Genomic DNA, 15,270 nt, shown 5'->3' on the forward strand with positions numbered 1-15,270 from the left:
ACCAAGAGGTAATTTCATGCAGTCATTCTCACAGAAAACTACCACTTCCAAGGACCCCCCAGGTCAAAACATGAACTGACACCTGCTGGAAACTCTTCTAGCAGTTTTTCATGGCCATCATTCCTGAACTTTCAGACAAAGCACCACGGGACCTTCAGCTTCCCTTCACGCATCTCCCTTTTTGTTTTTTAAACAAACACATAAAGGCTGACAAGTTTATGAACTCCTTATTATGGCCTAAGAGACCCCAGTCCTAGTCCTGGACTGAAATTTAAAGACTGGTCCTCCTCATATAATTTAAGCCACATGTTTCATTTTCAAAGGAAAAATGCCAGTAAATTAAAGACAGAGTGTTCAGATTTATTTGGAAATTCACAGTTTCTAATGGCACTACAGCTCTGTAGTTACATACTCTTGTTCCACAACATTGTATGCCGCACTCAGGTGTTATGTATTTTCCTCATCCAGGTTTGAAATCCTTCTGAATTCATGTTCAACACATCTGGTTCATGTGCTCTGACTGGCTAATTGTGCAGATCAACTCCAAAAGTACATCACTTTAAAGTATTCATAAACTAACAAGAAAGCAGCAAAAAAAACAAAGGCTTTAAATAAGTCACATTACGTACAATACCCAGGAAAGGCATTAGATCTGTTAAAAAGGGTACCACTAAAAGTGCTCAATAAGTTAACATATTTTTTACGTGAACCTGTAACACCTGTCAAAAGGAATAACCTTTTGTTCCACTCTCTCAGATACACACACAACGTTTTTGTCATCACGCATCCTATAGTATCCAAATATACAGTCACACTCAACATTTTGGCAATCACACATCCTATAATATCCAAATATACAATCACAGTCAAAATAAAAAACATTTAGATATGAAAATACCAACCATACAAACACTGCACATTTGTTAGCCAATACAAAAGCAAACATTATGGAAATACCCACTTTGAACCAGCCTGACTGGTCAGACCCCAAGGCTTTGCAAACTCAACATATCCAGAGCTAGCTTGGACTAGGCCCAGCTGCAGCTGCACTAGTTTGCCCTCATGTTCTTCAGCTGAGCCTTTCCAGAACTCTCAGCACAGAAATGGCAAGTGTTCCCCATCCACTTCTTTTGCAGGCAATTAGGTAACAAATGCATTCAGCACCCTAAGTTCCCATCATACATAGGAAATCCTAAAGAGCCTCTGTAATTAATTTAGTACATCAGACTACAGTTCTGAATCACCATCCCCAGTGAGGTATTTTCCTCAACCGAGTTTGCAAAACCAGAATCTTGTCAGGCAAGTCCATCTATTAGGATTTTTACAGTATCCAGTCCACATTACTGAGTCCAGCTGAAGGCCAACACGTCCCTTTACAGCACTGTAGTGTTGCATCTTCAAAAAAAGCTAGAGAAATTACAAAATAAATCAAATGACGAACAACTGTATTTCCCCTCTTCCAGTGGCATTATAAATAGACAAAAGGCACATAAATATGGGAAGGTGCAAGAAATAGGAACAAAGCTAAAGGAAGAGGATTAGGCTTTTATCCCTATTCCACCCAACAAACTGGGTTTCAAAAAATCTCTGCCCCAGGAACTGTGGAAAAAAAACCCAACAAACCTTTACAAAATGAACCCTGCCCTCCCTCCCCCCAAAGCTGTTCTCATAGGAAATTACCAGCCTTGTAAAGCTGCTGCTTATAGCCACGATTGACACAATCCCATCTATTTAAAAAGACAGAAACCAAATTTCTGAATACTTTCCAATTAGTTGAGCTCTTCGTCTCCCACTATCCTCCCACAGACTGTTCTCAAACGAACAAACACTCTCCTGTTTGAGTTCAGCTAGTTTTAGATGTGTCCAGAAACTGCTGTGACACCAAGTGTTCCCACTGTTATATCTTTGTTTCCTTTGATTATGTCATGCAGGCTTGGCATTGACCCTGACTTAGTTTGTATTAGAGTTTTTATAAGCTTCCCTTGGTCTGAAACTTTAGACCGTCTTCGTTTTATAGCCCTCTTATCAGTTTTTGTCTTTTGGGTCTGGCCATTGCACAGACTTGTACATGCTGAAATGCCACAAAAATAGGACTCCTCAGACTGCGACGACGTTTCAGAGCTTCCTTCAGACGGAGGACCCTTATATGAAGAGTGATAAACTTCCCCAATGTTAGAGAAGTCTCTCTGGTTCGTAAACGGCTTCCTTCCTTTAATTTCCCCGTTGGCTATTGGATGCACAGGCTCTGTTGCTGACTGAACAGTCTCTATTTTTTCACTTTTGTATTTACAACGCTTTTTCTGAAACCACAAGTAAAAAGAGATAAGAGTTAGGCTCTGGAAAGTAAGTGGAGTACAAAACCCAAGCCCAGGAACCACTGGAGGGGAAAGCAGCTGAGACAGGCGCCACCTGCCAGCAGAAACAGGCTCAGCCCAGCCTGCCTTTCCGACAGCCACTATACCTTCTTCTCCGGAGAAAACTTCAGGGGTTCTACAATGTACAGGTCCTCTGGATCCACTGTAAGAGAGGGAACACAAACTTAGCAGTCCTCACACTGCCAGCTCTAAAGCAACACAACTCTAAGTCACGCTATTACTTATCTCACACATCTTTGCTCCCATTACAAGCTAATGGAGGCACAACACATGAACACTTGACAGTGAAGTCAACACACAGAACTGTCATGGCAGCTGCCAGTGACATACACTTGAAAACGCTTGCCTCCTGATAGATTAGGCCATAGGAGAGGTGCAGAGAACATCCTCTGGGGAAAAGGAGCAGCAGTCAGCAAAAGTTAGCTTCTACAAAAACAAGCTGTTAGCAATATGATGTGTTTAACGTGCAGCCTACCCGTAATAGGACAGATACTCATGTCTGTGTACCTATCAAGGACACGGATGTTCAGACTGACTAGACCAGTCTGGTATTCCTCCATCAGTGCTTTGTAAATCATTCTTCCAAACTGAAGCAGGGGAGAATTCTGAAAAAGCATGGTTTTGAAAAAAAAAAAAAAAAAAAATCCTTTGCTGTCTTTTATTGCAAGATGTTCCCAACTCAGTTCATGAGTATTCCTGCAGATTTAGTCACAGTACAAAAGTCTGTGAAGCAAGTTCACTGCACCCAGAAAAGCAGTGTCAGCTGCATACTTGTTAGTTACTATTATCTGCAACACCTTTGGTTTTGCAGGATGCTGATGGCCTAAAAATAAATATTTACGTTTTCCCAAGACTATCATGAATACCAAAACCACCAGATCATTCCTCATACCCAATATAAGGTAAATAGTCTTAGTTTTCTTACTACAGTTGACAAATTCGGATCCTAAATATGTGCCAAGTTTCAAAAACAGGCCGTCAGGATTTCTGAGAAGGCATTCAGACTTCCCATGTCTGGCATTAAGTTAAAAATAAAATAAAATGTCACTTTCTAGTCAAAGCTTTGCATGCCTGCATGGACTGCCGTTATAAATGACAGCATACCACATTTAATGTTTCAGCATAATTTAGCACAGTTCTGCGAGTATCCAGTAACTTGCTCATGAACCACCTTGTCCTTCATGAAATACTGTAATCCACTGTACTCTGGCATCAACCTGCAATTCCATTTTCATACACCTGCAGTAGCACACTCATTGTACAGCACTAAGAGAAACATGAGAGACTAGATATATGAATATGTGAATGTATGTGTGAACGTATGTGAATAATACCTTCTTTGCCAGCTAGCTGAAAAGACTGTGATCTGACCAGTGGAAGAGACGTTCTTCTTTTCAAATTCATATCATCATAAGAGGAAAAACATCTAGGAAACAAAAACCAAAGCTTTTTAAAACATTTTTCTCAGTATTTCATTATACTAATTTTTCATTAAGAAACATCTTTGCAGAAGGACAGAATTATACAGAGGTGCCCAAGAAACCCTGGCAAAAAGACCCAGCATTGTATTTGCAACAAGCTATCAAGGCATGTTAAGTGTAGTAGCCTCAAAATGCTCTCAGGAGAGCTGCTTTCCTACAGACCTGTAATGGCTCTTTGCTATCAATTTTGAGCTTTCAGATACAAGACTCAGAATTAATGTAGATACTACAGTCCAAGCAGACTTAGGAAATAGTGTTAAAAGCTGCAAGAACAATTCAGTTTCAAATATAAATACATTACCTTTTGGGGCTAGGGTAGTGATTACTTTTAGGAATTTTTGAGAGGTAACCTTCACAGAACTGGGAAGAGCTTCTGCACCGCTGCACACAAAGTACCAAGCCCAGAATGACACAGAGAACCAGAGAAATCACAAGATAAGTCTGCCGATCAGAAACCTGGAAGAATTTCAAACGATGTTAAAGACAAAAAAAATAATTTAATGATACTATTATTCTTGTTTTAAATATTAAAATCTTTAAAACAACACAACGGACATTCTCAAGTCACTTTCCTTCCATTTTGATAAACACTTGTTCAAATTTGAGTATTTTTTCAGAGGTCTGATGTAGTCTATTGGCTATGCAGCATTCAAGGAATAAAGTCTGAATAACACCAGCTGGGACACAGACAAGATTTCACTGACTACAGTACTACCAGAACTTAGAGAAGCAGCCACGCCTTGCAAATAGCATTCAAACCTATCTGGAAGTAATATACGTTGCACAAAAAAAGTGTACTAAGAACGGAACTTTTGTTTCGTAGTTGACATGGATGCAGTACTACCTCAGTTTTATGTGATGCTTATCAGCTGACATTGAAGAACTTCACAGAATACCATTATATTCACTTGATTCAATGGGTTTAATCTTTCTGACTACTCATCCATTTCACAACCTAGCAGAAGGATTTTTTGAAGAATGCTTATTTCTGAAGCTTGACAGATGAAGCTTACTAGAAGTAAGTGGAAGCTGAAATTCTAGGGTACTTTGCAGATAATGTTTAGAAAAGAAATTGCAGTTATTTGCCTTAAAAAAGTCTACCTGAATCACACTACAACATCTTAGAAGTCAAACAAAGACTTTAGAAAAGATAACACAAATCCCCATTTTATAATAAGCAAATGTCTCAGATAAATAGACTAGACCTGACTAATAGACAGGTTACTAGAGCTGAGTTCAGGGAAAGCCATGTGTTAAAATTCCAGGATACTCATCTAAAGTACGCTGAGGATCACCCCTGTCAAATCCTGGTTAAAACCACAGCACTCATGAACAGGAGTTTAGCCAGCCAAGCATCAAAGGAGGCTCACTAAGTGTTAGAAAACAGTTCAAAGAGATGTCCTTTGGCAACAGCACCATTAAAAAAAGAATTGTATGGCTTGAAATCCCAGGCTGGAGAACGTAAACATTTAGAGTATGTTTCTAATACTGTTGCCAAGAGTCCCCTAACCTCAAAAGATCACAAAAGCCAGTAAAGGAGGCTGTAGCCATATGAGCCTCCCATTCAGTAGATAAAGAGTGCAACCCTCCACATACACATCTTATGATGACAGCCCAGTCCTAACAGTGACCAGCACATATTTTCACGCTAAACTTCCTACAGCATGAGTCTGCTGATATTTAAGTGAACAATGTGAGTGCCGGACACTGCAAAGCATCCCATTTTACTGAAGTTGTGTAATGAAGCCATGCAGTACAACTGGTTATATAACACAGCAAGCGCCAGAAGCGTTCCTGAAGCATGAACTCTACCATTCCCTCTGATACACAAACACTCCAGATGTTCACCAGATCCCATTACTGCCATTTCAAAAATCAACAGTTAGTTTTCTAATTTCATTAAGCTTCATTTCACAGATCAATTCCAGTGTACTACAGGAAAGCTGAGATATTAAGTTATCCTAAGTAAGTTTTAGCTTTATAGTTAGTTCAGACTCCAATCATGGGGCTACTAGGGCTGTAGTAGAAATTATCACCAATCTTGCTGTGCCCTAGACAGCTCAAGCTACTCAAACTTTCCTTCCCTCCCTTAGCCAGCTGCTAAAGTAGGCTGAAAGCAACCCTACAGACAGTTCAAATGAAAAGCTTAATTTAAAGATTCCAGGCCTCTTCAAACTGAGTGATGTTTATACATCCTTTTCCTTTGAGTTTCTCAAGATGAATTATAATTACCTCACGTTTCAATTCTGCCACAGTTGTTGACAGATTAGAAACTAGCTGCGTCATGTTGGTGAGCTGTGCTTGTAACAGCTGGATTGCTTCTGTTTGCCGCTGATCCTGTATTAAAGAGAGTCATGGTCATGCTATTTAGTTGTCAGGTTCCCATTACGATAATACGCTCACATGTACCAAGTTACTGATCTGATACAGCCAGGCATTTTGTAGCCACATGACCTACTCAGTATTGTTTTCAACACAACTTTCATACAGCATTTGAAACATCAGCACTGTATTTATCAAATAACTTTTTGTAATATATGCAAAGTATATTTCATTACAGTCAATTCCACTACCTTCATGAAAGGTAGATTAAATAGCCAGCTCCATGCAATGACTATCAGGAAGCTGAGTACTGTCACATTACAGAATACACATGCAGATGACTACATGGAGCTAAAGCCTAAGGGCTAACACATAGCTTCAGTTTTGGGATCAGGTAAACAGCCACTTGACAAGAGCCCAAGCCAGACAGAAACAAGGCCTTTGCAGCTATTATCTCTTTCCCAGGAAGAACCCTAACAGGATTCTTAATCCTACAAGAAATTAAGGAAGGTGAGCAAAGTGTCAGGGAGGTTAACCAAGAGATGCACCTCTGACTGACCAGCTTTTGCTATTATTCGAACAAAAAGCAGAAAAATTAAAAAGAATTTCTGCACCTCCTTGTAACTAGTTCTTCAAAGGAAACTTTCCTAATGAGGAAAATGCTTAAGTACTTCAACAAACCATACCTGTTCTTCTGCTATTCTTGAGGTGTTCTGAAGTTTTATTATTGTTTTATTAAAAGCCTTCTGCATTTCCTCCATTTGCTTTCGGTACCTAAAAGAAAGAGTATAAAGGTCTGAAGCACTAGTTCATGAAACTCCTCAGCACTAGGCCCATCTCCAGAAAATACACCTATGCCACCAGAAAACTTCTTTTTACCCTAAAAGGTTCTGTTTGAACATGAAGTGGTACTTCCTTTTAAGTTTCACATAAGAACAGATTGTCTCTGGTTTGGGGGTTTTGATGTTTTCTGCCAAGGTTAAAGTCAAATCTATTTCAACACCTTAGAGCTTAGCACCAATTTACTGGAATTCACTATGGAGAATTGTCTGCTAACACTAACTCCAAGACAGATAAAACAACGGCATAAGGAAGAGCCCACTCCTTGGAGCCAATTCTGAAATGGGTACATTTCCTGATTCTCCTATGACTAAGGAGTACCACAGATAAACACTAATACATGCAGCTCTCACAGAAAGTTCTTGGTTCTCTTGCTGAGCTCCCTTCTTCCACAAGAGTTATTACAAGTGACACAGTAGTTTAAGTGGAAACAATCAATTCAGTAAACAAGGCATTGTAGGTCTGCGTCAATTCAGTTTAAGAGCAGCAGGAGGATGTACCCTTTTGTTAAATGGCTTATGGACAGAATTAGTGCTTACATCTTTGCAACACCTTAACCTTTTAAAAATACCTCACAGCACTACTCCTTAAACAAAAATAAATGATTGTATCTGGGAACCCCCACTACCTGCAGAGATCTAGTCTCCAGTAGCTACCTAAGATTAGGTACTGACTTTCTCAGTTTTCCATAAAGCTTTTTGCTATGATTTATGTTATACTGAGCTTTGACTGTACCATTTTTCATATGTGTATGCTCCTTCATACAGCTGGCTAAAATCATGTTTACATATGCTAGACTGGTAGACTCTGACCAGTCTTCCTCAGACTTACCTCTGACTAAGTTCTTCCAAGTAACGGCTGCTGAGAGACATGTTTACTTCTAGGGCTTTTATGCGATTATTAAGGCGCATGAAGACAGACTCCTTTTGATTAGATCCATGAACAAGATTTCCGTTAGCATAGCCTAGATCTGTTGAATTCTGCAGTTCAGCATAGAAATCTGTAGCTGTCCTCTGTTGTACCCCAGAGACCGGAATTGCCATTAAAGCTTCTTCTGTTGCTTGATCATCCTCCTTTGTTTCAGCAGACACAGAAGACTCAGAAAGAGGCAAAACAGGTTTCTGCACTTCTGGAGTGCTTTCCTTTACTTCCCCAGCCTCACTGGCTAGCATGTCCGCTGTATATTCAGGCTGCTGGACAGTCTCTGTCGGCTTTGAAATCAGTGAAGTAGCCATAGTCTCTCTTATGCTCATCTCCTTTACCTCAGTAGCCACAGCAGTCTCAGAAGCAACAGGGCTTTCTTCTGCAACAGAGCTCTCAGCCTTTTTTGTTTCTGTACTGATATCAGGTATATCCAACCGAGGTGTAATCCCTGGTACTGCCTGGCTCGCATCATCTTTTTCAGGCTCCAAAGCCATGTCTGTTGCTGGCAATGGCTTAACTTCAGAAGCAACTTCTAAGAGAAGGGCCTGAGAAACAGTCTGAGGATGGCTTGGCTCCAGTTCAACTGAATCTGTGGTCTCATTACCAGTCTCCTCAGGGACCACACTGCTAAAATTAACTGCAACAGTAGCTCCAGATGAACTCTCAACTTTGCTGTCTAAATGCTCAGGCAAAGGCTCATCTACTAATGTATGCATAGGTTCAGTCAGAACAGTCTGTGGCTGCTGAACATCAGCAGAGTAATCTTGCCCTTGCTTACCTTCAGTTTTACTATGCTGCCGGTGCATGGCTACTACAACTGAACACCATTTAAACAGGTATTCTGAAAAGGTGGAAATACAACATACTGTTGCCATGTCATAGCAGTACTTTTCTGTCTCAAGTTCAAACCATGCTGATGCTTCTTCTTCCTGATCATCACTGGGCAGCAACGTTACTGTTGACTGGCTTGTATCTTCTTCATACTCTTGTACTAGCTGAACAATAGGACTTTCCTTTGTCAAATCCACAATTAATTGCTCTTTATCCATCTGTGGAATAGCTGTAGTAACAAGCCTACAACAAGAGTTAAAGACAGGATGTTACTTGAAGAGTTTCACATATCTGCTCTGGAAGGTTGCAAAAGTAGGATCTTTCAGAAAACTATTAAAGCTCATTCCTGTGACAAAAGGTCAGTTTGGATACAGTCATAAATTCTATTAGTGTTTTCTCTTGTGTTCTTCAGTTCAAATTTGCAAACAAAATTATTTCAACCCTTGCTTCTGAAAGAGCAAGCTTTATCAGATATTGCCTTCTTCCTCAGCCCTGAAAAGAGTCACCAGTTCAGATATAACTAAGGTCTACACAGCAAGCATCTTGCACTTCTGCTGCAATCTTCAAATGCAAAAGAACCACAACCTTTCCACTGACCTTCCTTCACCTCTCAAAAATCAAGAGTGCTACAAGACCATAAAACCACTTAATAGAGCACAAGTTATGTCTTCACATTTAAGAACTAGTCTCAGCTCTACATAGCCAAATCAATTCCAAATAATTATAATCAACTGAAAAAAGCCCATAGAATATTTATATACACCTGCTCCTCCCAACCTAATTCCGTACCTTTGCCAATATATTTTCATCAAGAGATAGATTTCCCTGGTTAATACACTACCATACTACAGATTTAACCAAATCACTTTTTACTTGCTTAAGGCAGCATGCCATATCTGAGCATTCTGCTACCAAAGATTCCAGACTAGTGTCAGTTAGTCTCTGCAGGAACACACTGGGGAAAAAAACCCAACACCGATCACTTACTCTGGTGAAGGAACAGGAGTTGGTTCAGGCAGTCTTGGTGCAACTGTTGAAGTTTCAGGGGCAGCAGTGACATTTTCAGACACACTTTTATTCCCTGCTGCAGGAAGGAGGAAAACGTGAACATGAAGAACCACATCCATTTTCAATGAATATTGGGGTTCTGTGGATTAAGTTTAGGGGTGGTTTTGTTTGGTTGGTTTTGGGGTTTTGTTATTTTTCTTGAAGATCACTAACTGCACTACCAAATTAACTGCAGATGTCATTCAAAGTCACATGAATGAAAGTCCTACTGACAGCTTATGTATACATTATGGACAGTCTCAAAATATTTCCAGAAAGAAGCATCAAGTTAGACTTTACAACTGAAGCTAAGTAAGACAGACAGTAAAGATCTCCAAATATGGTGAAGCAAACATCTATGTTCTCTTTATACAGGTTCTCTTCTCTGCAAATTCAGCACCTTAGTTCCGCTTTTCAGAATCAGTAGGCCAAGAATGCTTTAGTACTAATCAGGTATGCCACAAAAGGTGAAAAAAGTCATTTAAACATTCAACATCCAACAACTCACAAAAATTAAACCAAAAGAGGAATTAAACTTTCAGAATGCTTTTCACAAGAAAACAACCAACAAAAAACTACAAAAAAAAGGACAAAAAACAATGAAAACCCCACAAAACTACCTCCAGCATCAGATGACTCTTCAGTTTTGGCTCCAAGCATATTAGCAGCAATATTTACCATACTTAGGATTGCATCTGAAAGAGAAAACAACTACTCAAAGAGGACATTCTCAAAAGGTCCCAGAGATTAGGACCACTGAGCAATCTGCAATTCTGTAACACTTGATTGAAACAAATCACAGTATAAGGGCACAAAACATTGCTGTAATTCTATGACACTAGATACATCTATTGGTTTTAAAGTTTAGAAGCTAGAAAGCTATTTTTGAAAAACTGTATCTAACCTTTACCAGCTGCACCTTCTAACACCAGTGAGAGAGCTCACTGACCATTACTCCACTGAAACCAAGGAACATGAAAACAAACAGAAGAATAATTACACATGGAACTTTCTGTTAACCTGAATGTGTGAACTAACCACTGTGGGAGGTCCCAAACCAGCAATTTAGAGCTTGAACACTCAAATAGAGGAGCTCTAATAAAGCCAGGCTGGATCATTTGACACAGTAATACTAAAAGAAGGGCCCCAATGTCATTTACTAATTGAATGAGACAGAATTCTGCCTTTGAAGAGAGGATGCCCACAGAAAACTACGGGTTTGCTCAAATAAGCAGGACTGTCATTTTGCACCACACTTCTCTCCTTCACCCCAAACCTTATTTTCAGCTCTGATACTCCTGCAAAACAGCAATTGTAAATATTTTAAAGAACTGAAGCAGGAAAACCTACATTTTGAAATCTGTTACTTGAACGTAATCTAGGTCAGTCAAGGCAACTGGAAGAAAACCGTGATACCTGGCTTAGATATCTATATTTTAAGGATCTGTTAAGTAGAACAGCTCCCCCTTCTCCTCCCCTCCTCCCCCCCCAAAAAATCACAGAAGTAAACACAGAGAGGGTCTGCTCTGTATCAGCACACACATTAGATACAGTCAACTCCTTGGTCTTGGTACTGAAAACAAGCATCATTGCTAGGCTTATTTAAAAATGAGGAATGGGGAAAGAAAACTTTTGCATATTGCAAATACAGGCTCAAGTTTGCCTATTTGTCCCCCACCAAAATGTATCTGTACATCACATGCATAAGTTCATAAGGTGAGTGGCATTTTACTACTAATGACAGATTTCTAAGACTTCAGGAATCACAATAGCTTTTTCAGCAGAAAAATACAAAAGTCATAATTGTTGCATGACAAAATGTCATTCTACTTTCAATGAGTTCATTTTGCTTCAGCAAGCAATGACTTTTCTAATAAATCATACTCACTTGTAGCAGAACCAAGGAGATTTTTTGAAGATTTTTCTTCCCCTGTATTGTAATCCAGTAGATAATCTATGCATAAAGAACACTTGTGACTATCGAAATTACATGCGTTATGGGCAAAGAAAATAAACAGCAAGATTTAACATGTCATTCAACTATGTCATTTTAGCAGTGTTAAAATAAAACTACAGAAATAAAGTTAAAGGTAAAACATTACATACTGAAATATAAAGCTCCAAGCAATGAGAAACCCAAAGAGATTTGGGGTTCAAGATTCAGTTTTCCTAGATTCATGACACAGAGGCAACAAACTGCTCATTTTGCTCCATACAGTGTTTTTTACCCCTTCTCCTCGTGAGGGCTGAAGGTAAGCCATTTCATATTTTTTATTTAAACACAAAGTCCACAAGCCAAAATAAGCACTTTCCCAATCTTGTGCAGCATTGATCATATAAAAAAAATCTCAGGAAATGAGCTATGGACATTAAGAACAAAGCTGTTTCATGTGATCTGCTTTGATTATTTTAGTTACCCATCACTACTTTCAGCACATGAAGATATTATTGCCTAGCCTGCCAAGTAAAATAGAGACTTATTACTAGCATTTTAAAGTAACCCTAAAATAGCTACAACACACTGTTTAAAACTTAACAGTTGGATAAGACCAGAAATACTAAAATGATGCCAAGATTAAGAGTAAATTTAGCAGTAAAATAATTTATCATAGTGCCACACCACTAGCACAAGACTTGCCTTAACAGCTAAAAATGCAGAAATTATTTGCTTACCATAATCTTCATCAAAGAGTTCCTGGCGTTCAGACTGATACTGAGAATCAGCTATTTCTTCATACTCTTCAACCATGCTAGTACCAAATACCCTATAAAAAAAAGTTTTAAGATAAAAACTTAGTATTATTGTATTATTCATATAATTGGCTGACATAAATGATAATTAGCTAAGCAATATAAACGTTATGTAATAGGTAGCAAATAAACTAGATAAGCTACAGTGGCCTTCTGCTAACCAAGATCAAGCAGCAGAGATATTATTCTCTTGAAGTTGCATGCACAAAATCCACTGCACACTTTCAGGTGCTACAGCAAAGAGACTTCTTTTTAACTTGAGCTCATACCTGTTTAAGGTCTTAAACTCTTCATGAGCTCTTACACGTCCTCTTCAGCCCCACCTCTGACCAACTTTAGAAGTATCTAATTAATGACTACCTAGCTTTGCCTACTACATTCTCTTTGACCTGCTCTGCTGAAATCAAATTAAAACAATCCAATTTAAAGCAGTCTTGTCAACTGAAAATATGGTTTGGATTATAACACTAGAGTTTCCAGGTTCAAATTCTGACACAGCTTTGACAGGAGAACTGACATCGTTTTTTAGGAGTAGGACAGAGGCTGATTATTCTCTGAACCACACACAATCACTAACAGTGTGTATCTGAGGTGCCAGGCAACACAGCAGCTTCCCAAAAGCACTCATCACACCTGGTCTTTTTAGTTCACCATTTGTTTATTGTTTTGCTTGATCAGCCTTGAAATGCTCCTGTCCTCCTATAAGGCTGCTCATGTTCCTGTTTCCTAACAGCCCCTCTGCAAATATAAATTCTTCCTTATATACTGGAAAAGCAAAACTAAACATTCAAAGCTTCTAAACAGATGTGAAGCATACTGCACAGCAGGTAAGTTAGGCAACTACTTCAGGTCACGGTATTTGCAACTACAACTGAAAACTAGGATTTGTTGCCCACCTATTATTAAAATACACTAATCCTCACAGCAAGGAGGTAGAAAGACAAAGCAGAATTCTTAAAATATTACCTTATAAGACTTAAAGGGCAAAAATGTTCTGATCCAAAGTGCGATATCAACTCCACCTAAATAATAAAAAGGTACTTAAAATAAAACTCCAAGACCCAGAGTTAAGAGTTCATTTAACATATACATCCAATCTCAAAATTGCAAGTTTTGTTTACTCAAGGGATTTGTAGATTGCCCATAACAGAAAAGACTGAAAGATTTGATCTTGCCATGCATTAGAGTGCTGAGTCACAGCAGAGAAGACCACAAGCCCCATGCATTCGTCATTCCAAAACAAGAGGTTGCTAACCTTTATGTACTTGATGAACATCTGAAGCAAGAAAGGAAAGGAAAAAAAAAATAAAAATGTCAGTACAAAGGCTGAACACATGCCACAGGCAACCAGAATTTTGTTGGTTTTAATTCAGTACTATAAATGCCTCATAACATGTTATGAAGGACAAAGTTGCAATACTACTTAATCTGCCATAGGTAGCAAGATTTCATTTAGCCTTCACACCTTGCAGATAAAAGTTAACATGCAACAAGTTTTGTTAATGAACTTAAGCTATTCAATAATTAAAGTTACTGAGTTTTTCTAGCAGCATTATTGCATACAGAATACTGAAGCATGTTAAATTTAACTGTGGTATTTTCCCCTTAAAGAGAACATATTAGGGAAAGTAACTCAAAAGGAAAACACCCTTCATAGCATGCACTCTATGTACTGCTGCTGCATCAAATTCAACCTAACATGCTTCAATTTATAGAAACGTTGCAGGAAGAAAAGTATAGAGCATCTGATGATACACTTGGAAGTTCCAGTCATCTGTGTATTTCTAGTGAGAGCTTGACTACACACTGGTGTTTTATCTAAATTAACAAGTGAAAAATGAGTTCATTAAATAGACACCACTAATGAAGACTGTAATAATCTGCAAATGAGATTAAGATAACTACTCCCATAAAGCACTCAAAAAAAAAAGTATCATTTTTTACGCAAATTCATTAAAGCCACTTAAACTTTGAGGGTTTTTTTATTATTCTTCCTCTGTAGTCTGGATACACCAAAAATTTGCATAAATTTTTTTTGTGTTGTGCTATTAAAGAACAATCCTTTGAAAATTTTAAAACACTACATTACTCAAGGCAGAACACTGTATCCACATAGGGATTAAGTGCTGAAGCACCTAGTGTAATTCTGGAACTTCAGTGACAAGAAGCAAGATTCCAGCTACCTTAAGGCATTAATTCAGACCAAAAGCAGAATTAAAACATAAATGAAATCTTCAACCTGTAACTCATGCAGAATTTTTGTGTACAGAAGTTAGATAACTGTCATTCTGAGCCAATTTCTTCATGAAAGCACCAATGATGACTCAGTAGCGCAAAGCAGTTTTGGGTTGGTTGGGGTTTTTTGTTGGTTTTTTTTTATTATTTTTGTTAGGTTTTTTTGCCTGGAGTTTTCTTTTGTAGCACCATGACTGGAATAGAACACATCACTGGAGAGGACCTAAAAGGTCGTGTTTTATTTGTGTTTAAACCTCTGCTACATCCATATTTTCACAAAAGCTTTTATCCCAGTCTTAAGTACCACATTATTTAGGGATGTCTATCCTCTTGGAGTCTCCTGAGTAAAGACAGATTGCTGCAAATTATTTTGAAGGTGGAGCGATCATGGCAAGTACTCCAGTAGCAGTAAGCCTAAATTTGCCTGAGTTACAGTTACTTTTTCTTTCTGATTCGTTTAAAAG

At 38.6% G+C, this 15,270-nt stretch overlaps 1 protein-coding gene across 10 annotated transcripts in view; it reads right to left on the reverse strand.

The window, feature by feature from the left end:
• Positions 1 to 339: 339 nt before the first annotated feature.
• Positions 340 to 15,270, reverse strand: part of SUCO (SUN domain containing ossification factor) — a 39,337-nt gene continuing 24,406 nt past the window's right edge. For 3 of the 10 annotated variants that reach the window (XM_061345480.1, XM_061345471.1, XM_061345477.1), the window contains 13 exons: positions 13,827 to 13,847; positions 13,538 to 13,593; positions 12,494 to 12,585; positions 11,709 to 11,774; positions 10,441 to 10,515; positions 9,761 to 9,857; positions 7,850 to 9,016; positions 6,865 to 6,952; positions 6,089 to 6,193; positions 4,158 to 4,312; positions 3,710 to 3,801; positions 2,462 to 2,517; positions 340 to 2,300 (listed from right to left, as the gene is read on the reverse strand). In XM_061345480.1, coding sequence (XP_061201464.1) covers positions 1,854 to 2,300; positions 2,462 to 2,517; positions 3,710 to 3,801; positions 4,158 to 4,312; positions 6,089 to 6,193; positions 6,865 to 6,952; positions 7,850 to 9,016; positions 9,761 to 9,857; positions 10,441 to 10,515; positions 11,709 to 11,774; positions 12,494 to 12,585; positions 13,538 to 13,593; positions 13,827 to 13,847 — 2,517 coding nt within the window. In that variant the 3' untranslated portion in view covers positions 340 to 1,853. The other 7 variants (XM_061345472.1, XM_061345478.1, XM_061345479.1 and 4 more) reach the window with 7 other exon arrangements.

The sequence above is a fragment of the Neopsephotus bourkii genome, unplaced genomic scaffold, assembly GCF_033783945.1.
Source record: "Neopsephotus bourkii isolate Nb327-2 ecotype Australia unplaced genomic scaffold, CSIRO-AGI_Nbou_v1 NB_234, whole genome shotgun sequence".
Classification (NCBI taxonomy): domain Eukaryota; kingdom Metazoa; phylum Chordata; class Aves; order Psittaciformes; family Psittacidae; genus Neopsephotus; species Neopsephotus bourkii.